General features: G+C 41.1%; 1 protein-coding gene across 2 annotated transcripts in view; it reads right to left on the bottom strand.

The window, feature by feature from the left end:
* The window catches only part of vtnb (vitronectin b), a 47038-nt gene extending 23765 nt beyond the window's left edge, over positions 1 to 23273 (bottom strand). The window contains exons 1-4 of one of the 2 annotated variants that reach the window (XM_045716820.1): positions 23053 to 23272; positions 22506 to 22624; positions 22371 to 22375; positions 21938 to 22203 (exon numbers count right to left, since the gene is read on the bottom strand). In XM_045716820.1, coding sequence (XP_045572776.1) covers positions 21938 to 22203; positions 22371 to 22375; positions 22506 to 22624; positions 23053 to 23110 — 448 coding nt within the window. In that variant the 5' untranslated portion in view covers positions 23111 to 23272. Of the gene's footprint in view, positions 1 to 21937; positions 22208 to 22370; positions 22376 to 22505; positions 22625 to 23052 lie in introns of both variants that reach the window. The other variant, XM_014195781.2, reaches the window with a different exon arrangement.
* Between the last annotated feature and the right edge of the window lie 2210 nt (positions 23274 to 25483).

Below are 25483 nucleotides of genomic sequence, written 5' to 3' on the forward strand. Positions count from 1 at the left end.
CCGCAGCATTGAATGCAATGGAAACCAGAGAGCATTTGGCGTCCCTTGATAAAAAAATTAAAAAAATAATAGCCAATCAGCGTTGGGCTAAACTGAGGGAGATAAACTGTGAATGGTCCTGTTGCACCAAAACAAAAAGTGTCAAGAAAAGCCAGTTTGGATTGGCTTCACACCAATTACAAGCCAAACGTCATTTACAGAAAAAACTTGAATTGTTGCATCTCGTTGTGTCGTTGTCCTCCGGTGGCTAGCTAACAAACTGAAATCATCCCTTTGTAAGTTATTTTGTACATAATGTTTCTGCCACCATGTTTTATAACCGAAAAGAGCTTCTAGATATCAGGACAACAATTACCCACCCCATACGGGAGGAATACTTTTTCTTCAACAAGTCGGACGATAAAGGATTTACTTCACACGCCCGGCAAGGCCCTTATCTCCGTCATTCGTAGGAGACAGAGGTATGATGGACGAAGATCTGGGTGCCTTGTTAGGATCCATCGCCAAGAGGGTAATCTACCTTTACCATTGGTCCTATTAGCCAATGTACAGTCAATCGTTAATAAAATAGACAAACTACGATCACGTATATCCTATCAACTAGACATAAAAAAATGTAAAATCTTATGTTCACTGAGTCGTGGAAGAACGAAAACATGAATAACATACAGCTGGCGGGTTATATGTTTTTCTGGCAGGATAGAACAGCGGCCTCCGGTAAACAACTGCTGGTGCACGAAATCTAAGGAAGTCTCAAGGTTTTGCTCACCTTAGGTAGAGTATCTCATGATAAGCTGTAGACCACACTAATTACCAAGAGAGTTTTCATCTGTATTTTTCGTAGCTGTCTACATACCACAACAAACCGATGCTGGCACTAAGACTGCACTCAATGAACTGTATACGGCCATAAGTAAACAGGAAAATGCTCATCCAGAGACGGCGCTCCTAGTGGCCGGGGACTTTAATGCAGGAAAACTCAACATGTTAAATGTGCAACAAGATGGGGAAAAAAACCTCTAGACCACCTTTACTCCACACACAGAGATGCGTACAAAGCTCTCCCCGTCCTCCATTTGGTAAATCTGACCTTAATTCTATCCTCCTGATTCCTGCTTAAAAACAAAAACTAAAGCAGGAAGCACCAGTGACTCAGTCAATAAGAAAGAGGTCAGATGAAGCAGATGCTAAGCTACAGGACTGTCTTGCTAGCACAGACTGGAATATGTTCCGGGATTCCTCCGATGGCATTGAGGAGTACACAAACATGGATTACAGGCAACATCGCACTGAGCTAATGGGTAGAGCTGCCGCATTCAAGGAGCGGGACTCTAACCCGGAAGCTTATAACATATTCCGCTATGCCCTCTGATGAACCATCAAACAGCTAAAGCGTCAATACAGGACTAAGATCGAATTGTACTACACCGGCTCCGATGCATGTCGCATGTGGTAGGTTTTGCAAATAATTACAGACTACAAAGGGAAGCACAGCCAACGATAGCCCAGTGACACGAGGCTACCAGACGAGCTGGCAAGTAACACTGAAGCATGCATGAGAGCATCAACTGTATCCGGACGACGGTGTGATCACACTCTCCGTAGCTGTTGTGAGTAAGACCTTTCAACAGGTCAACATTCACAAGGCCGCAGGGCCAGACGGATTAACAGGACGTGTACTCCGAGCATGCACTGACCAACTGTCAAGTGTCTTCACTGACATTTTCAACCTCTCCTTGTCCAAGTCTGTAATACCAACATGTTTCAAACAGACCACCATGGTCCATGTGCCCAAGAACACTAAGGTAACCTGCCTAAATGACTACCGACCCGTAGCACTCACGTCTGTAGCCATGAAGTGCGTTGAAAGGCTGGTCATGGCTCACATCAACACCATTATATCAGAAACCACCTGGACAAAAGGAACACCAATGTGAGAATGCTATTTATTGACTACAGCTCAGTGTTCAACACCACAATGCCCTCAAAGCTCATCACTAAGCTAAGGACCCTGGGACTAAGCACCTCCCTCTACAACTGATCCTGGACTTCCTAACAGTTCCGCCCCCAGGTGGTAAGGATAGGTAACAACACATCCACCAAGCTGGGGCCCCTCAGGGGTGCATGCTCAGTCCCCACCTGTACTCCCTGTTCACTCAAGACTACATGGCGAGGCAGGATTCCAACACCATCATTAAGTTTGTCGATGATAAAACAGTGGTAGGCCTGAGCACCAACAACGATGAGAAAGCCTATAGGGAGGAGGTCAGAGACCTGGTCGTATGGTGGTGTCAGCACAACAACCTCTCCCTCAACGTGATCAAGATAAAGGAGATGATTGTGGGCTACAGACAAAGGAAGACTGAGCACGCCCCCATTCTCATCAACGGGGCTGCAGCGGAGCAGGTTGAGAGCTTCAAGTTCCTTGGTGTCCACATCACCAACAAACTATCCAAACAGACTAAGACAGTCGTGAAGAGGGCACAACAAAGCCTATTCCCCATCAGGAGATTGAAATGATTTGGCATGGGTCCTCAGATCCTCAAAAGGTTATACAGCTGCACCATCAAGAGCATCCTGACTGGTTGCATAACTGCCTGGTATGGCAACTGCTCGGCCTCCAACCACAAGGCACAACAGAGGGTAGTGCGTACGGCCCAGTACATCACTGGGGCCAAGCTTCCTGCCATTCAGGACCTCTATACCAGGCGGTATCAGTGGAAGGCCCTAAAAATTGTCAAAGACTCCAGCCACCCTAGTCATAGACTGTTCTCTCTGCTACCACACGGCAAACTGTACCAGAGCGCCAAGTCTAGGTCAAAAAGGCTTCTTAACAGCTTCTACCCTCAAGCCATAAGACTCCTGAACATATAATTAAAGGGCTACCCAGACCTCTCTTTTACGCTGCTGCTACTCTTTTATTATCTATGCATGCTCACTTTACCTCAACTTACATGTACATATTACCTCGCCCCCGCACATTGACTCTGTACTGGTACCTCCGTATATAGCCTCGCTATTGTTATTTTACTGCTGCTGTTTAATTATTTGTTACTTTTTTTTTTACTTAACATGATTTTCTTAACTTCTTAAAGCCTTGTTGGTTAAGGGCTTGCAAGTAAGCAATTCACTGTAAGGTCTACTCCTTTTGTATTTGTCACATGCGCCAAAAACAATTTGATTTCATTTGACTGTGTTCCAGTGTGGAGATGATGGGTCACCCAGAGCTATTATTATTATAGTTATGAAAGACAAACAAGGTTGAGTTGTGCAGAAAGACCAGCTTACACTCTCTCACCCTTCTAGAGTCCAACATTACAGAATTGCTGCACAAGGCTCTGCAAACCGACAAGGAGGGGCAGAAAGATATTGAGCCAGAGGCTGATTAAGATGGGTACCACCAGACCACCATTGAAGCCATTTCATATAGATATCACAGGTATCATATAGATATAACGTATCCCTATTTGTTTCATCAGCCCGAATTTATTTAACCAACAACTGCGGGAAACTAAAAGGTCTAGAGATGCTAAAGTAAGGTTACTTTTCAGTGATGGAAGTTCAGGATTTTTGGCACTGGGCTAGTAGACCACAAATTGTACAAGCCCGGGTGCAAAATCAGGGCCGAAAAGTACAAGCCTCTGGCTAGCAGACTAACTTAATTTTCATCCCTTGTTACTTTACCGTAGAAATAAGCAAACATGTTTGGTGTTCGCCAAAAGGCATGTGGGAGACTCCCCAAACATATGGAAGAAGGTACTCTGGTCAGATGAGACTAAAATTGAGCTTTTTGGCCATCAAGGATAAACGCTATGTCTGGTGCAAATCCAACACCTCTCACCACCCTGAGAACACCATCCCCACGGTGAAGCATGGTGCCATCCCCACGGTGAAGCATGGTGGTGGCAGCATCATGCTGTGGGGATGTTTTTCATCGGCAGGGACTGGGAATGATGATGGATGGTGCTAAATACAGGGATATTCTTGAGGGAAACCTGTTTGTCTTCCAGAGATTTGAGACTGGGACGGAGGTTCACCTTCCAGCAGGACAATGAACCTAAGCATACTGCTAAAGCAACACTCGGGTGGTTTAAGGGGAAACATTTAAATATCTTGGAATGGCCTAGTCAGCCCAGACCTCAATCCAATTGAGAATATGTGGTATTCCTTAAAATTTGCTGTACACCAGCGGAAATCATCCAACTTGATGGAGCCGGAGCAGTTTTGTTTTGAAAAATGGGCAAAAATACCAGTGGCTAGATGTGCCAAGTTTATACCCCAAGAGACTTGCAGCTGTAATTGCTGCAAAGGGTGGCTCTACAAAGTATTGACTTTGGGGGGTGAATAGTTATGCACGCTCAAGTTCAGTTTTTTTTGGTCTTATTTCTTGTTTGTATCATCATGATAAATATTTTGCATCTTCAAAGTGGTAGGCATGTTGTGTAAATCAAATTATACAAACCCCCAAAAATCTATTTTAATTCCAGGTTGTAAGGCAACAAAATAGGAAAAATGCCAAGGGGGGCGAATACTTTCGCAAGCCACTGTATATTCAATGGTCTGATTTGTTATTGTTACCCATCTATCAATCACTACTCTTCTATATGAGGCTTTCGAAAAGCTCCCTGGTCTTTGTAGTTGTGGTTGAATTTCAATACTAGACTGAGGGACCTTACAAATATAATTTTTTTATTTATATATTTTTTTATTTTAACCTTTTATTTAACTAGGCAAGTCAGTTAAGAACAAATTCTTATTTACAATGACGGGCGAACCCGGCCTAACCCGGACGACGCTGAGCCAATTGTATGCCGCCCTATGCGACTCCCAATCACGGCCAGATGTGATACAGCCTGGATTCGAATCAGGGACTGTAGTAACACCTCTTACCCTGAGATGCAGTGCCTTAGACCACTGCGCCAGTCGGGAGCCCTGATACATACATGTTGTATGTACTTCTGAACTAATTTATACTTACCTAAACAAAGGGGTGAATACTTATGCTACTTTTATATTTTAGCTATTACATTTTCATTACTTTGTAAAAATCTGTATAATCTTTATTTCACTTTTGACATTATGGCGTATTTTGTTTAGATCAATGAGAAAAATGTAAATTAAATGTACATTTTAGCATTCACTCTTATCCAGAGGGACTGACAGTAGTGAGTTCATACATTTTCATATTTGTTAATACTGGTCCCCCATGGGAGTCGAACCCACAATCCTGGCATTGCAAGTGCCCTGCTCTACCAACTGAAGGACAATTTGCAACGAAACAAAATGTGGAATAAAGTTACAGGGAATATAAACTTTGTATAGGCATCTTTTTCACTGCTATTTCCACTGATCCTGTTATTGGTGTGTATTGTAATGTATACTGCAGTTACAGTTTGTACGTCCTCTCTCTGTTCTCCTCCAGGCTAAGGGGACTGACCGGCTGTGACTCCTTCACTGCCATAGCCGAGGTGTTGAAAATCAGACTCCAGTGCAATCTGCTGCTGTCACTCTTTATGTTATACCTCCTTGTTGTGCATTTCACTACAACCATATGATCTTTGTATTTGAGCGAAACATTCCCTCAACAACCTAAATGCAGACACATTGAATGCAGCGAAGGTAAGTAGGAAAACTACAGTATTTTTGAGTGGATCATCTATTTAACATAGAAATCACCACCTTGCTGCCAATGTTTAGTGTACCTTGTATAGACCACATGAATGTTACCAATAGTGTATGTTTTCGCGAACTTTGTGTTTTTGTTACTTGTAATCACTAATGTAAGATTTTAGTAGTAGGGCTATACTTTCAACAAAGTATTTTATAATGCTTGAAATATGAGTAACCTGCTATGAATTCCTGTTATTGTGTAACAAATATTTCATCCTAAAAGACGAATCTGTCTTTGAATCTGAATCTGTCTTTTATATAGATATTTTATATAGATAACCAATTATTTGTTTATCACAGTCAAATCTACACTGAGTGAACAAAACATTAAGAACACCTTAATACTGAGTTCCTAATACTAAGGAGGGTCAACCAATAAAACAATCATAAAGAGGGGTATAAACAGTATCAATAAATTGGTCTCAATTCAAGCTGATCTAAAAAGTTTTTTGATACCCACTATTAGACTTGGAAGAATGTGCCAGAGTGTCAGTTGGCTGGGATTGCAACATGTACAGTTAATAACCACATATTGAAAGGGGGAATCTCCTCAGGACTTACTAGTTGACCAGGAGCACCATCCTCTTCAGGGCGACCTTGGGGGCCAAACAAGTCAATACCCACTGACCCAATAATGGCAGGATCTTGGGGTCTAGGAGGGCCAGACAGCCCCTCAGTAAAGTAAATAAGTAGCCTTTCACTAGCCTTGACTTGTGTGAACTGGAAGAGCATCTCCTTAATGCTGAGTGCCATGCAAAGACACATTGGGTCCCATTTTAACAGTCTTCGGTTAACTCAGACAAGGATCAAACTTCCAATCTCAGGGCAGACACTAACCACAATGCCACTAAGTTGGTCACAGTTTGTCAATGCCCCCTACCCCCTCTAAAAAAAACACGGGGACAAATAGATTATTTTATCCTTCATTTTGGCCCATTAGACCCCTTGTCTTTCCACTGCATATTGTCAGTGTGCTGTTGTACCTCAAAACAAACATTTTAGGTTTCCCCCTACTGTGATTTCACCTTCAAACAAGTTGTTTGAGGGCAAGCTCTTAACGAAACTGTCTTAATGCTTTCCGAGTTGTAAACATTAATGGTAGAAAGTTGTGAAGAAAGTACTAAATTGTCATACTTAAGTAAAGATACTTTAATAGAAAATTACTCAGGTAAATGTCTAAAAGTATTTGGTTTTTAATATACTTAAGTAGAGGAAGGTGCTGGCTCAAGAGGCTTAGTGGCAAAGTAGCTCTCGACAGGAAGGGGCTATGGCAAAAACGCTTAGAAAATGGCGGACTGAAAGACAGCGGTGCAGAATGCCTCAAGAATACCTCAAGGTAAAAACGCAATATTCGATATCTGTAACATATACGCCAGGAGTCAGGAAGCAGGTGCAGAATGTGAGTTTAATAATGAAACGAAACAAAATAACAAACATGAGAAGCATGCTGAATGTGAGAGAAAACAATACCACCTAATGACTGATGTCCACTGAGGGCTAAATAAAAGGGGAGTAATCAAAGAGAAAATTATGACTAGGTGTGCGTAATGATGGGGAACAAGTTTGCGTAATATAGTTGCCAGGGCCGGTGGTTAGTAGACCGGCGATGTCGAGCCCCGGAAGGAGGGAGCAGGAGTAGGCGAGAAAATATCTGACAAAATATTAGCACTTCACTCCACATACTCGTGGGCAATAACCTTCAATCTGGATAATAACACAAAACACATTTTAAGGCTAGAGAAATGTTTCGACCAATATCACCAATACAATCAACACCAAAACATGTTGGAGAGTAAGCATGGAGAACCAATCCCGGGAGAAAAAAAATTGACTCCTCGACGGACACAGACGATTTATGCTTTTCACCGCCGAGAATGGTAAGTGTAGAACCCTACTTGCTGAAGTTGATCAATTATAAATTGGACATACTTAAACTAGTCAGTAAAGCTATAAAGGAGATGAAGGCGAACCTCGAGATGAGTGACAAAAAAGCTGCGACAATGGAGAAAGAAACAAACAAGCTAAAAAGGTATAGTCAATACTATTAAAACAAATGTTAAAGAGGAGAACATGTTTTTGCGAGAAGCCTTACTTGGAATACAGATTAGATATATGCGAGAAAATCGGGTACTTAATTGTATTAAAGAAGATGAGGGTGAAGATCCTGAGAGTGTGGTGAAAGAATTCCTTCATAAGAAAGAATTCCTCCAGGCAATACTGTCAAACTCGAATGTGTACACTGTTTCGGACAGAGAGGACAGCGATGCTAGTGCCCTCATTGCCAAATTTGGATTCTTTAAAGATAAAATAATGGTGGGAAAAATACTCGATGGTACAAAAATAGGTATCAATGATCAGTTTCCGAAGGAAATTGTAGAATGGCACAAAGTTCTGTGAATAGACTAAAAGGGAAACGTGTAGCTCTCCTAGTCGGTAAACTGTACATTGATAACCAATTGTTCTGAGACACCAAGACTACTCCATGGCTATTCTAAATAAAATAACTTTCCCATAGAGTCGTCGAATAATGGAACACCCAATCAGGGGCGATTTTAGCATGTAAATCTTGGTGGGTAAAAACAATTGTGGGATGCATGCCAGCAAAGCCACAATATATTAATTGCACTATAACGGTGACAAACAGTGCCCACAAACTGTTAGGGGCTACATAAAGCTGTCCCAACAGCACAGTCCCAACAGCAGTCACAACACCTTACCACTGCTACACCTGGCTATCAGTAAGGGCCTTGTCTGGCAGTTCATTCAGACTCATTTACTGCCTTTAAAAAAAACATAGCTGATATGGCTGACTTGCTTAAACAAATGTGTTTCTACTGACAATTGAGATGTACAAGCTATGGCATAAGGGGACGACAAGCGGATAAGAGGCAATCTGTAATTTTGATTAAGACATTAATGAGCGAGCGACAACGGACGTAGTCAATATAACTATTTGTTCAGCACTTTTGAAATGTGCAGCGACAGAATTCAGAACATGGGCCGTTCTTACAGTGTACTCCCTGTACAAGTCAGAAGCGTAGGATAAATAAAGGGGACATATAAGCAGACAATGAAAGCGCTTACAATATTCGATGATTTAATATCTTTAAAACAGGTTATAGGCTACATGTGCACCACCAAGTTAGAACAGTAGGCGAAATTAAGAGGTGAAAATATACCAAATTATTAGGGTAATCACATTGAACACTGTTTGGGTCTTTGCGTGTCAAAAAAGATACGTCAAATAACACTCTTTGACTAGCTAAATAAGCTTTTAATTTGACACGTCAAATAACAGAATTCTATTATAGAATATTGTGTTTGCTGAATTTACAGGTGCAAGCCAAGCGCCACCACTACTATCAGTAACACTGTCAAAGCGGTACAAAGAAAAGTCTGCAAACAATCACACACCGGCCATGAACGATGTGTTTACAATACAGCGTTGGTTAAAATAGACCAAATTATCAGGGTGAGTCACATGGGCTACTAACAGCTTACTACACAACATACACTTAGTATTACTTTCTTAGCTACAGTATACATATCTCCCTAGCATTTTACATCATTTATGCAGTAGCATACAAGACATTTTAGGACTCACCTTGCTCACTTAAACAGGAAGGTGGTGCGGCGGACCTTTGTGGGCAAATTTTGTCATCAAAGTCTGGCATTCTCTGGATTTATGGTGGGAACTCAGAAAAAAAAACCAGCCACTGGCTAGTTATTGCTTTGCAATGCTCGCAGTTAGCCACTGATTACTTCCAAACCACTCATTGTTGAATTTGCAATTTTCGACTTACATTCTCTTCATTATTTCTCTTCTTATGACAATGATTAAAAATAATTTTCCAGTAGATTGTAGACTTGATTCATAATGAAGACTGCTAGCTAAGATTTTGATAGTAAGGTATTGCATGACCAGTCCAATCAAAGCTACTCTACATATAACGTGACTTGACTTCATTTTATCTGTGGCCAATGACCTTGAGCCTTCTTATAAGTGCCCTTCCAAGAAGGCTCAAGGTCATTGGCCACAGATAAAATGAAGTCAAGTCACGTTATTTGTAGAGTAGCTTTGATTGGACTGGTAACTCTATGGCAGGACCCAAAGGGCTGACATTTTTGATGTCTATGCTTACTCAGGACTTAGACTTGACATGTGACGTAGTGTCCCCATTAGTGACAGAACACTGTGCCAATCAGGCGCAATGCTCCTATTTTCTTCTGGCTTTCCCCACCACCACAGAAAGCACTGAGCTAGGCTGAAACACCTGCATTTTGGAGCTGCCTTACTCAAGAAAACAAAATATTTATATTATTCGTAGCCATCTATTTACCACCACAAACCGATGCTGGCTCTAAGACCGCACTCAATGAGCTGTATAAGGCCATAAGCAAACATGAAAATGCTCATCCAGACGCAGCGCTCCTAGTGGCCGGGGAATTTAATGCAGGAAAACTTACATCCATTTTAACTCATTTCTACCAGCAAAAAACAAACTCTAGACCACCTTTATTCCTCACACAGACGCATAACAAAGCTCTCCCTCACCCTCCATTTGGCAAATCTGACCATAATTATATGCTCCTGATTCCTGCTTACAAGAAAAAAGTAAAGCAGGAAGTACCAGTGACTCGCTCAATACAGAAGTAGTCAGATGATGCGGATGCTACAGGACTGTTTTGCTTGCACAGACTGGAATATGTTCTGGAATTTATCCAATGGCATTGAGGAGTACACCACCTCAGTCACAGGCTTCATCAATAAGTGCATCAATGACGACGTCCCCCCCAGTGACCGTATGTACATATCCTAATCAGAATCCATGGATTACAGGCAACGTCAGTACCGAGCTAAAGGCTAGAGCTGCCGCTTTCAAGCAGCAGGACACTAATCCGGACGCTTACAAGAAATCCCGCTATGCTCTCAGATGAACCATCAAACAGGCAAAGCATCAATATAGGACTAAGATTAAATCCTACTACACAGGCTCTGATGCTCGTCGAATGTGGCAGGGCTTGAAAACTATTACGGACTACAAAGGGAAACCCAGACACGAGCTGTCCAGTGACGCGAGCCTACCAGACAAGCTAAATGCCTTTTATGGTCGCTTCGAGGCAAGCAACACTGAAGCATGCATGGGAACACCAGCTGTTCTGGACAACTGTACAATCACGCTCTCCATAGCTGATGTGAGCAAGACCTAGTGTCAGAGAGAAGACCAGATTGAGGGCAAGTAATGGTACCATGCCCCGCTGACAGCTGTCTGCAGGCATTTATAAGAGAAGTGTCTACATGGTCTGCAGCCACTGATAATAGCACAAGCTGCTATTAAATATGTACAAAAAGATACATATGGTGCATAGGAAGTAACAGGAGAATCGTTGAAGATGCACATGGGGTAAAATTGGAGATTGCTGATTGAGTTTGGGAATAGTACTAAGTGAATGTGGATGTGAGAGTCATGTGAAAGAGGTGCGTGTCTGAATGAATACCCAAACCAGTTCAGTTAGTTGAGTTTTTTTAATCTATAACGTTATCTAGGGATTCCGTCCACCACCGCCCATTGTAGTATGGGACTACTAGCACAAGGTGTTATTATATATTTATAGGAAGAAGCGGCAAGAGAACCGTGGGGTAGCAAGATGCACATGGGGTGGTGTGGATGTGAATACCTATGTTGATATAACATTGTGTAGGGAGTCAATGTATGCAAAGATATGAAAGGAGAGAGTACTATTACCGAATATGCTGTATGAATGTATAATGGTTTACTGGAGATTTGATAAAGTAACATATGAAGTGTATAATGGGTGTCGTGATGTGACTACCATTAATGTGATGACAGCTATTCATTGAATAATTACATATCATGTTCAATTATTACGTGATTAAATGAATCACATAATAATTAATTAAGTAGTAATCGACGGGGCTGTAGTAAACATACAGAGAAAGAGAGATATATCACAGAGATACATCAGAGAGTGCAACAGGACATTGCACTGTCTACACTCAATTTGTTGTTTATATTAAAACATTTTCATTAAATCGATTTTAATCCGAACTAAAGTTTTGTTGCTAAGAATTCCACAATGTGGGTAGCCTTTATGGCTGGGACTGCAAGTTTTTGTTCCTTTTTTTGAGTGGTTTCCGCGAGTGCTAGCTGGCTGTACTGCAGACACCTGTTGTCATCGTGGGAAAGACTCATTGTTATCTTTTCGTAAAACAACTGGTTGCAGTAAAGAGCCAATCTGGATACTAAGGATTTCCTGAGGGAAATCGACGAGCACCAACAGCTTTACGCTATGGAGGATCAACATACTCCATCATGGAAAGATCCGACCACCTCACAAAATAACTTTAACCTAACAAAAAAAGAGAAACAGATTAATCTACAGACACGGACGATTTACTTACCAATAAGGTAGAGGCTAGTGCTCTGGCTGGAATCCATGCAACACTGTAAAAGTTGTGTGAGGAGGTAGCAGGGCTGAGGGGGAGTTTGGAGTTCAGCCAGAGTGAAATTCTCACACTCCAAATAGAAAACAAGACACTCACAGCCAAGGTAAAAATCCACGATTCCAACATGGATTGTCTACTCAGGGAAAACAGGGTGATGAAGGAGTCACTACTAGACATACAAAGTCGTAGCACACGTGAAAAATCACATTTTTTCTGGGATTCCTGAGGAAGTATTCAATAATCCAGAGGGCGCGATCAGAGAATTCATGCAATCCGCCTTGAAACTTCCTATAGAGACTGTAAAAAAGGTGGCCTTCCACCAAGTACACAGACTTGGAGCGACAAGACCAATCATCGCAAAATTTGAACACTACCAACAAAAGGAGCTGATCAAAAGCAGGGGAAGGGAGCTTAAAGGGACCAAATTTGGTCTCAATGACCAATTTCCAAGGGAGATGAACAAACGTCGTAAGAGACTGCATCCGGTTCAAAGACAACAAAGGAAGGATGGTAGGTGTGCGTGTATCATTGTGGACAAACTCTTTATAGATGGACAGCTATTTCCGAGACAGCTCCATAACACCGTGGCTGTACTGAAAATTCTTCAGGGACTTCTTTTTTTTCGTAACCTGAAGGTATGGGAACTGTAAAAATATCTAAACATTATGAATTGGATATGAACACACATACTCAATTACATGCTTACTTACACATACGGACTTATACATACACACACCTGATCTCGCTCTCTTCTCTCACTCGCTCTTCTCTTCTCCCTCTTTCTCTATTGTCAAACTGTTTCATAATTTAATGTGTTTATTGTTTGTCTATCTTTATGTATTTGTCTACAAGTTTATATATGTTTACAACAAGCAAGGGGAAGATATCAGAATAGGGGCATTAGGGAATAATAACATATTGTACGGAATACATTTGTACTGCAATGAAGCCGTCTCTAGAGTAATGCAAGGTCTCTTTCATGATCATGTGAAACGTCAATTGCTATGGAAATGCTGGGATGTGTTTTTTCAATTATGTTAAAGGTAATTATGATGCAACTATGACGGTGATACGATATGGATTACAATCATCATCATGAATATTAAGGTTATACGCACTACATGTTAAACACAGACACTCAACCATGCAAATTGGCAGTTATTATTTATTTGGACATCACACATAGTCTTACTCTCAGACATTGTATACACTCTCACTATATCACATCCAATATCATACACATCAACCTACTCAGATTTGAGACACATATCTTGTCTCAATTTTATAACATCTGTGGCATTGGCTCACAGGCAAAGGAATAAAACAAATATTGCTAGAACCTATTTCTTGAATTCTAAATATCAGACATATGAAAGCTCAAGTTTTGACCTTCACAATACCTCTGATGGCTGTAACTTTACAAGCACTAATTATGGTCAATTTAGACTGAGAACAGTATCTAGTTATGGTAAGGGGTGAAATAAGTATAGCCAATTATAATTGTAACGGTTTAGCAGATTATAAAAAAATAAGATTAGTTTTACGTGGCTAAAAGAAAAGGAATAACATACTGTTTACAGGAAACTCACTCTACATCCTTAGATGAAGTTGCGTGGAAAAAGGAATGGGGTGGTGAAATAATTTTATGTCATGGACAAAGGAACGCAAAGGGTGTGATATTAATTAACAAAAATGCCAATCTGAATGTGCAAATAGTCAGGAATGAGTAGATTACTAAGAAAAGCTCATCCATTGTTTAAAAATGGTCTTTTTGCCTTTGTGCAGATTGCCATGTCTCACTTTCGATTAATTGAAAATTATACTTTTTTTCAAAGTAGCTCTCTTTTTCAAACAAGCATTGCAAAGCTGGCTACAATTTCAAATTCATCCCCCTGAAAAGATAGAACAAATATTACAAAAAATAATTATGGCTGAACTCAAATGTGCTGGTTGATAAAATACCTGTATTTATGGGAAAGTTGTTTGAAAAGGGTATTTTGCTCTTAAATTATATTGTAAATTGGAATGGTAGAGTTATGTTCTTCAGGGAGTTATCAATTGTACGGAAAGGTCTGCTCAATCCAAGAGTACAACCAATTGATTACAGCATTGCCCCAAAAATGGAGGGGGCGGGTGTCCGTTGGAGGAGGTAGGGAACTGGTCCGTCTGCCCAAAATAAAGGATCAAAACTGTCAGAGGAACAAAAAATATTTTAAATAGGAAAGTATCCCAGTTTCATTTGAGGACCAGGATGTTGACAACTGTGCCATACAGATTGCAAAATAGTTGGGAAGTGTCACGTCCTGACCAGTATAAGGGTTATTTGTTATTGTAGGTTGGTCAGGACGTGGCAGAGGGTATTAGTTTTATGTGGTTCGGGGTGGTGGTTTTGTAGAAGGGTATTTGATTTATGTATTCCGGGGTTTTTGGGCACTGTTCTATGTTAATGTTTAGTCTAGTTAGTTGTGTTTCTATGTTTAGGTTAGTGGGGGTTTGGACTCTCAATTGGAGGCAGGTGCTTTCTCATTGCCTCTGATTGAGAGTCCTATATATGGGTATGTGTTTGGTTTAGTGTTTGTGGGAGATTGTTTCTTGTTTTGCGTGTGTAAGCATGACAAGACTGTTGTGTTGATCGTTAGTTCTTCGTTGTTTGTTATTTTGGTGTTTACTTTATTTTAAAATAAATCAAGATGAGCATCCACATTCCTGCTGCGTTTTGGTCCTCCATTCCAGACGACAACCGTGACAGGAAGAGATTTTTGATGTACCGATTCCATGGTATGAGTTGATATATAAAACAACGCAAGATTCAAGACTTCATGCTTTTCAGCTAAAATTATATAGAGTTCTTGCCACCAACAAAATGTTGAATATTTGGGGAATAAAATCATTGAAGCTCTGCAGATTTTGTTGTGAGGATATAGCATCAATAGACCATTTATTTTTGTATTGCCCTCAGGTGGCCTGTTTCTGGTCTCAGGTTCAGGAATGGCTGAAAATGCATAGCATTGATCTAAAATTGACCCTAGAAATAGTACTGTTAGGAGATCTGGAGAGATCGGGTCAGTCAATTAACTAATACTCTTAGTAAAAGTATTTATCTTCAACTCGCAATCTGTGGATTCTATTCGATAGATTGAAATTGTACGTTAAACACCACAGCATAGTTGAAAGATATGTGTTGCGTAGAAACCCGAAGTGGGTGGTAGAGATAGATGGGATGGGCTGAGGGAAGTTGAGGGTTGGTATGTGGAATTTGAGACAAGTGGGAGTGGAGTTGCTGTGTGAGAGATATATTTGACCATCATTCTAAAAGTAAAAAAAAAAATCAAAATAAAACATAAGAAAAATTACATTTCAATGACACTAAGTGGCAGTGTTTAAAAAAGTAAATAAAAATGAAAAAGTAGTAATCTAGGGCACCACGGGAAAAGTTTATTTAACCAGTTACGGTTTCCGGAATGAACTCAAAAATATCAGAATCTCTCGATATACTATCCATCAATCATTTGCTCCTATTTCAGTCTCATTCTGAACATTGTAATATCCTATGAATCTGCATGAACCCTAGTCTCCATGATGAATCAGCGATACACAAATTGGCTTAATTATTTATTTACTAACTAACCACACAGAATTACATAAACACACACACACAGGATAGATTATATGTTGATTACAACCAATGCAATGAAAAGTCCCTAGTGGATTAACCCGATATGACGGCTTGGTACACAATGAAAAGGGGTGGGGGAAAAAGAGCGGGAGAAGGAGACAAAGGAGTTCAACTATCGTACAGACAGTTGAATAATACGCTCATCGGAAATATGGATATTTAGCACCCTAACAACCGCTCATTCGGATTTAGAAACATAATGTACATATTTACGCTTGTATGTCTTTGTTGTCTCTCTCTGGTGAAATCGCCCGATCAGTCTGTGACGAATAGTTCGACAGAAAGTCTCTGGTTGTGTAAGTCTTTTGTTGTCCACCAAAAGTCACCATGTTCTTAGTAGTTGTAATATGTTTCTTTTGTTCTGGGAGTTGTCTGTTAGACTGGAAACATCAGACGTACCAATGGTCATTTGATAGGGAAATGTTATTTTCTCATCTTCGGTCAACTTTATCCTTCAAAAAGGTACACACACGGTTTTCCTCAGTCGAGTTTACTAGACTAAAGTGCAACCTGTTAGGGACAGACGTTCCGCTAGCGGAACGCCTCACCAATATCCAATGGTATAGAGTGGCGCGAAATACAAACACCTCAAAAATGCTATAAATTCAATTTCTCAAACATATGACTATTTTACACCATTTTAAAGACAAGACTCTCCTTTATCTAACCACATTGTCCGATTTCAAAAAGGCTTTACAGCGAAAGCAAAACATTAGATTATGTCAGGAGAGTACCCTCCCAAAAATAATCACACAGCCATTTTCAAAGCAAGCATATATGTCACAAAAACCAAAACCACAGCTAAATGCAGCACTAATCTTTGATGACCTTCATCAGATGACACTCCTAGGACATTATGTTAAACAATACATGCATGTTTTGTTCAATGAAGTTCATATTTATAAAAAAAAACAGCTTTTTACATTAGCATGTGATGTTCAGAACTAGCATACCCACCGCAAACTTCCGGTGAATTTACTAAATTACTCACGATAAACGTTGAAAAAATACATAATTATTTTAAGAATTATAGATACAGAACTCCTTTATGCAATCGCGGTGTCAGATTTTAAAATAGCTTTCGGCGAAAGCACATTTTGCAATGTTCTGAGTACATAGCTCGGCCATCACAGGCTAGCTATTTTGACTCCCACCAAGTTTGGGGTCACCTAAACTCAGAATTACTATTAGAAAAATTAGATTACTTTGGCTGTTCTTTATCAGAATGCACTCCCAGGACTTCTACTTCAACAACAAATGTTGTTTTGGTTCCAAATAATCCATAGTTATATCCAAATACCTCCGTTTTGTTCGTGCGTTCAGGTCACTATACGAAAGGTAACGTGCGAGCGCATTTTGTGACAAAATATTTCAAAATTTTCCATTACCGTACTTAGATTAACCTGTTAGGGCTAGGGGGCAGTATTGACACGGGTGGATAAAAAACATACCCGATTTAATCTGGTTACCACTCCTACCCAGTAACTAGAATATGCATATACTTATTACATATGGATAGAAAACACCCTAAATTTTCTAAAACTGTTTGAATGGTGTCTGTGAGTATAACAGAACTCAAATGGCAGGTCAAAACCTGAGAGATTCCTTTACAGGAAGTGGCCTGTCTGACCATTTCTTGAACTTCTTTTCCATCTCTATCATTTACTAAGGATCTCTGCTCTAACGTGACACTTCCCACGTCGTCCATAGGCGCTCAGAGCCCGGGAAAAAACAGAATGTCGTCATTCCAGCCCCAGGCTGAAACACATTATCGCCTTTCTCAAGTGGCCGATCAAGGGACACTGGGCTTAGGCGCATGACCCGACCGCCCCCGCCTTTGGGATTTTTTTCCTCTGTTTGCCGAAAAGGAGATTCCCTGTCGGAATATTATCGCTTTTCTATGAGAAAAATGTCGTAAAAATTGATTTTAAACAGCGGTTGACATGCTTCGAGTACGGTAATGGAATATTTAGAATTTTATTGTCACGAATTGCGCCATGCGCGCGACACTTCTTTACTATTTCGGATAGTGTCTGGAACGCACGAACAAAACGCCGCTATTCGGATATAACGATGGATTATTTTGGACCAAACCAACATTTGTTATTGAAGTAGCAGTCCTGGGTGTGCATTCTGACGAAGACAACAAAAGGTAATCAAACTTTTATAATAGTAAATATGATTATGGTGAGTGCTAAACTTGCCGGGTGTCTAAATAGCGAGCCCGTGATGCCTGGGCTATGTACTTAGAATATTGCAAAATGTGCTTTCACCAAAAAGCTATTTTAAAATCGGACATATCGAGTGCATAGAGGAGGTCTGTATCTATAATTCTTAAAATAATTGTTATGCTTTTTGTGAACGTTTATCGTGAGTAATTTAGTAAAATGTTAGCGAATTCCCGGAAGTTTGCGGGGGTATGCTAGTTCTGAACGTCACATGCTAATGTAAAAAGCTGGTTTTTGATATAAATATGAACTTGATTGAACAAAACATGCATGTATTGTATAACATAATGTCCTAGGGTTGTCATCTGATGAAGATCATCAAAGGTGAGTGCTGCATTTAGCTGTCTTCTGGGTTTTGGTGACATTATATGCTGGCTTGAAAAATGGGTGTCTGATTATTTCTGGCTTGGTACTCTGCTGACATAATCTAATGTTTTGCTTTCGTTGTAAAGCCTTTTTGAAATCGGACAGTGTGGTTAGATTAACGAGAGTCTTGTCTTTAAATAGCTGTAAAATAGTCATATGTTTGAGAAATTGAAGTAATAGGATTTTTAACGTTTTGAAAATCGCGCCACAGGCTGCCAGTGGCTGTTACGTAGGTGGGACGCAAGCGTCCCACCTAGCCCATAGAGGTTAATGTCAAACGCTGTTTAAAATCAACCGGGCAACGTTGTATTCATTCAAAGAGAGAAAGAGAAACATGGCGAGTTCTCGTGACCGTGCATCTCCAGTCTCACTGTCCCCAGGCTGACCACCTACAAACTCTGCTCCTATACTTTGCCCAGAGACAGCAGACACCCCATTCCACTTTCTGGCAGCTTTAGAGAGCCAATGGAAGCCTTAGAAAGTGTCACGTTACAGCACAGATGCTGTAATGTTCATAGAGGTGCAACAGAAGGACAACAAATTGTCAGACAGGGCACTTCCTGCATGGAATCTTCTCAGGTTTTGGCCTGCCATATGAGTTCTGTTATACTCACAGACACCATTCAAACAGTTTTAGAAACGTTAGGGTGTTTTCTATCCAAATCTACTAACTATATGCATATTCTAGTTTCTGGGCAGGAGTAGTAAGCAGATTAAATCGGGTACATTTTTTTTATCCGGCCGTGAAAATACTGCCCCCATCCCAAAGAAGTTAATATTTATAGTAATTTAATTTGATTTTGGCGCTCTGCAATTTTACCGGAAATTGTTGCTAGCGTCCCACTAATCTGCAAGAAGTTAACCTGTTTGGGATAGGGGGCAGTATTTTCACGGCCGGATAAAAAACAGATCTTAGTGCTGCTTCACCACATTCTTTTGGAGAGATTGGAAACCCAAATTGGTCTACACAGACAATTTCTGGCCTGGTTTAGATCTTTTCTGTCAGAAAGATATCAGTTTGTCTCTGTGAATGGTTTGTCCTCTGACAAATCAACTGTAAATTTCGGTGTTCCTCAAGGTTCCATTTTAGGACCACTATAGTTTTCACTATATATTTTACCTCTTGGGGATGTCATTCGAAAACATAATGTTAACTTTCACTGCTATGTGGATGACACACAGCTGTACATTTCAATGAAACATGTTGAAGCCCCAAAATTGCCCTAGCTAGAAGTCTGTGTTTCACACATAAGGAAGTGGATGGCTGCAAACTTTCTACTTTTAAACTCGGACAGAACAGAGATGCTTGTTCTAGGTCCCAAGAAACAAAGAGATCTTCTGTTGAATCTGACAATTAATCTTGATGGTTGTACAGTCATCTCAAATAAAACTATTAAGGACCTTGGCGTTACTCTGGACCCTGATCTCTCTTTTGACGAACATATCAAGACTGTTTCAAGACAGCTTTTTTCCATCTACGTAACATTGTAAAAATATGAAACTTTCTGTCCAAAAATGATGCAGAAAAATGTATCCATGCTTTTGTCACTACTAGGTTAGACTACTGCAATGCTCAACTTTCCGGCAACCCGATAAAGCACTAAATAAACTTCAGTTAGTGCTAAATACGGCTGCTAGAATCCTGACTAGAACCAAAAAATTTGATCATATTACTCCAGTGCTAGCCTCCCTACACTGGCTTCCTGTTAAGGCAAGGGCTGATTTCAAGGTTTTACTGCTAACCTTCAAAGCATTACATGGGCTTGCTCCTACCTATATTTCCGATTTGGTCCTGCCGTATATACCTACACGTACGCTACGGTCACAAGACGCAGACCTCCTAATTGTCCCTAGAATTTCTAAGCAAACAGCTGGAGGCAGAGCTTTCTACTATAGAGCTCCATTTTTATGGAATGGTCTGCCTACCCATGTGAGAGACGCAGACTCTGTCTCAACCTTTAATGTTTACTGAAGAATCATCTCTTCAGTAGGTCAGATGATTGAGTGTAGTCTGGCCCAGGAGTGTGAAGGTGATCAGAAAGGCACTGGAGCAACGAACCGCCTTTGCTGTCTCTGCCTGGCCGGTTCCCCTCTCTCCACTGGGATTCTCTGCCTCTAACCCTATTACCGGGGCTGAGTCACTGGCTTACTGGTGCTCTTCCATGACGTCCCTAGGAGGGGTGCGTCACTTGAGTGGGTTGAGTCACTGACGTGGTCTTCCTGTCTGGGTTTGCGCCCCCCCTTGGGTTGTGCCGTGGCGGAGATCTTTGTGGGCTATACTCAGCATGTCTCAGGATGGTAAGTTGGTGGTTGAAGGTATTCCTCTAGTGGTGTGGGGGCTGTGCTTTGGCAAAGTGGGTGGGGTTATATCCTGCCTGTTTGGCCCTGTCCGGGGTGTCATCGGATGGGGCCACAGTGTCTCCTGACCCCTCCTGTCTCAGCCTCCAGTATTTATGCTGCAGTAGTTTGTGTCGGGGGGCTAGGATCAGCCTATTATATCTGGAGTATTTCTCCGGTCTTATCCGGTGTGAATTTAAGTATTTTCTCTCTCGCTCTCGCTCTCTGGACCTGTGCCCTAGGACCATGCCTCAGGACTACCTGGCATGATGAATCCTTGCTCTCCCCAATCCACCTGGCCGTGCTGCTGCTCCAGTTTCAACTGTTCTGCCTGCGGCTATGGAACCCTGACCTGTTCACCGGATGTGCTACCTGTCCCAGACCTGCTGTTTTCAACTCTCTTGAGACAGCAGGAGCGGTAGAGATACTCTCAATGATCGGCTATGAAAAGCCAACTGACATTTACTCTTGAGGTGCTGACTTGTTGCACTCTCGACAACTACTGTGATTATTATTATTTGACCATGCTGGTCATTTATGAACATTTGAACATCTTGGCCATGTTCTGTTATAATCTCCACCCGGCACAGCAAGAAGAGGACTGGCCACCCCTCATAGCCTGCTTCCTCTCTAGGTTTCTTCCTAGGTTTTGGCCTTTCTAGGGATTTTTTCCTAGCCACTGTGCTTCTACACCTGCATTGCTTGCTGTTTGGGGTTTTAGGCTGGGTTTCTGTACAGCACTTTGAGATATCAGCTGATGTAAGAAGAGCTATATAAATACATTTGATTTGATGTAAACAATGTGTAAGATCATACACTTAACATTTGCTAACAAGCCAGCCAGCTAACGTTAGCTAGTTAAACAACAATGAACAGTACCAAATCATGTCGTTACTACCCTGCATGAATCTGCTGGATGCTAACCAACCAGGTTCAATGTTAGGTGGCTATGCTTTATTTAGGCTCCCTTGACATTTATGAAAATGTAATTGTTTTGCGACTTGCAGCTACAATGTAGGAGCCATTTTGAATGTTATGTGTTCTATTCATATCATACCTATACCTAATTAGGAGCACAGACAATTTTCAACCGTGCTCTTTTTGGATTGTAGGCTTTGGAATTATCCCCAGGTCACTAGTCCATAGCATCAATAACTTTTCTGGTATTTGCCCTTACACATTCCTCCTCACCTCTGAAGGCATAGATGGATCCGTTCTTGAGCTGGAGAAAGGCGTCGAAGGGCTTCCCGCTGCAGGGCACTGCCTCGGGGTCAGGGGGGGGGGTGGGGGTGTGGATGGTGGTGGTCGGGGCCAGGGTGGTGGTGGGGACAGCAGTTGTGTTCATAACTGGGGGAATGTTTGTGGTCTCTGGGTCAACCATGGTCCCAGGGTTGGTGTTAACTGCTGTAATGGGGGTGTTCACTACATCGTCCTCTGGGGCATCAAATGTGTCACCGTCCTCTGAGGAGAGAATGCCACAGATTTATATTAGAAACTTTATATGGACAGTGGTTTGATTCTATGTGGCATTTTTTTACTTTATCAAACTTCCTTAAACTAACCCTGGTCCTGGTTATGTCCAAAATGGCACCCTTTACCCTTTATTGTCCACTACTTTTGACTGCGGGCCCGAAGTCAAAAGTAGTGCTCTATAAAATAAATAGGGTGCCATTTCAGACACATCCCTTAAAAATATGATATACATAAGATCATAATTTCCAGGGAGCCATAATATCATGAGAAGCAGAGCATCTCTCTTACTCTTCCTAGGGCAGGCACTGTTGAAGTCCATGCAGCAGCTGCTGTAGTAGCGACACATGGAGTCACACTGGCACTTGGACATGGGGTTGAAGCTGTGACAGCGACCCACACACGACTCTGCACAGGAGGGAAGACCCCAAAACAGTGGTTACCTTAGAGAAACATTCTGATACAGCAATGTAGGCTAGTGATTGAAGGGACATTGACAGATGCCCTTATATTAATGCCCAAGGTAGTGGTCATCATACACAGTAGCTACATATGTTGTTTTTATATAAAAGGTATTCAACTGTAGTTACTGAGGCCTTTAACTTAGTGTGACCACAAATATTATTTGAACAGACGAAGCTGGGCTTGAAGTATGGTTACTGAGCAAGCACACTAAGGAACTGAACACTAATTACGCACATCCAAACATGACAGAGGAGCTATAAGACAACATAGAAATGAAAAGCAGTAGACTACCAATAGCTGAATTACGTAAACATTTGGCAGCACACAGGTAGAGTAATGGACATTAATTAATTTAAAAAATTGTATCTTACCCTCAGCAGCAAACGCAGAGGCCAGCGTGAGTGCCAGCAGAACAACTGCCAACTTCATTCTGTCTCACTCAGCAGGAGACCACACAAACCGGAGAGCAGTAGAAACTGGTGCTCCTCTGTCAAGTGAAACTGTGAAAATACACGAAAAACAAGGATTGCAAATCCAGAGTCAGTAGGTACGTAACTCTAGTCTACGGTTTCCTGTTGTACTTTGCTTGGTAAACAAACCCAAGTCAAGTTCACATGATGGGATGGCCCACTTTGGAACCACTGCATTGTGGGCAACACAGCTGATCGATCAGGGGCTCCAAAAGTCGTTCAGCCTAGTTGTTTGTTTTGTGAGCGGATGGTCAGTCAGCCGTTGGTTGTTATAATCATTAAATATGATTCCAATAGTAACAGCAGTGGTTGTCTGTGAAACATCGGGTCGTGAACTCACGCACGCGCTTTATGCACAGATTGCCACTTTTCAACAGTGCCCGTTGGAATGAATTAATATACTTTACTACAGTAACGTGTGCATGGAGGGCATATGATCAGTGTAAGTCCCTGTGTGAATCTAACCTCTGTGTAACGACCTATTGATTTGTGGAGTGGAACAACAACCCTAGGCAAATATGGGAGCCAGAGCTTTCCAACACCGTGTTAGCCCCGATGACCCAGCCGGCTCAATTCTCTATAATTTTTCCAATGACGATGTTAGAGGAACAGACAAAATAATTGAGCCCACCAACCTACAGCATTAGACATGATCATATACCGAAATTCTGAATGAATTAGCCAATCACTGACTCCAAGTAGGCTACAGGCTATTATTTCCCCAACGTTTGGTTATTCTAACTAGCCTCATATTATTGTATATAAAAGTTGTTTAATCCATGATGGTATATTGTGGTCACAACAAAACAAAAGCGTCATCATGATAAATATTCCTATCGCGCCATTTGGGTGAGCAATAGAGATGCTCCAGGACACCATGCCCAAACGTCCACGTGCGCCATCATGAGCAAATTGATTTTGTCCCCCCACACCCAACGCATTCACGACACACAGGTTGAAATATCAAAACAAACTCTGAACCAATTATATTAATTTGGGAACAAGTCGAAAAGCATTAAACATTTATGGCAATTTACCTAGCTAGCTTGCAGTTGCTAGCTAATTTGACCTATTTAGCTAGCTTTCTGTTGCTAGTTAATTTGTCCTGGGATATAAACGTTGAGTTGTTATTTTACCTGAAATGCACAAGGTCCTCTACTCCGACAACTAATCCACACACAAAAAAGGTCAACCGAATTGTTTCAAGTCATCTCTCCTCTTTCCAGGCTTTTTTCTTTGGTCTTTATATGGCGATTGGCATCTAGCTTTCATAATAATGGTTTATAGAAGAATATACCCACGTGCCATCTCCTCATTGTGGGTGATTGAAAGATGAACTGAGGTCAGTCGGTCAGTTATGGTAATACACCTTATTATGAACAGTTATTACAAACTGTGCACGCGTGAACGAGCAATATAACGCTGCCTGAAAAATGTTCATCTTTTATGGTGTCAATAACACCCTTTGTAACGCGGGTCGTTTAAAGGGGACTAAGGCGCAGCGTGTATAGTGCTCATATTTACTTTTTAATGAATACACTTTAACAAAACGACCGACAACAGTTCCGTCAGGTGACATACAGAAAACATACAGAAAACTACCCACAAAAACCCAGGAAGAAAAACCCCTACTTAAATATGATCTCCAATCAGAGGCAACGAGGATCAGCTGCCTCCAATTGGAGATCAACCCAAACAACCCCAACATAGAAATACAAAAACTAGAACTAAAACATAGAAATAGAAAACATAGAAAAACCCAAAACACCCCCCCTGTCACGCCCTGACCTACTCTACTATAGAAAATGACATCTTACTAGGGTCAGGGCGTGACACCCTTATTTGCTGTATAGTTTTGAAGTATTGGAATTAGGCCAAGACCGTATCTAAAGGAAATAGCAATGCATGGCGAACTTGATCAAAAGTCTTAGGAGGTGTTGGCACAATGTTTTCTTTTGTATTAACATTTGCTGTATCTCAACGTTTCTGTTGTGGAGCTGTAAAGAGATTGTTTGAATGCAATAATGTTTTGCATTCACGGTTTCCCAAACCTGCGTTGCCTGCGAATTCTGAAACATTGTATACTCAAACAAAAAAATGGAAATTACAGTAGACCTACTTAGTGGTAGCATACACATTTCAATCTAAAGATCAAATGTCTGTTCACCTGTCAATGGAAACTACAGTAGGCCTACTTACAGTGGTAGTCTACACATTTCAATGAAAACATCAACCGTCTGTTCACCTATTAATGGAAACTACAGTAGGCCTAATTACAGTAGTAGTCTACACACTTCAATGTAAAGATCAACTGTCTGTTCACCTGGAATTG

Source organism: Salmo salar, chromosome ssa04 (genome assembly GCF_905237065.1).
Source record: "Salmo salar chromosome ssa04, Ssal_v3.1, whole genome shotgun sequence".
In the NCBI taxonomy this organism is placed as follows: domain Eukaryota; kingdom Metazoa; phylum Chordata; class Actinopteri; order Salmoniformes; family Salmonidae; genus Salmo; species Salmo salar.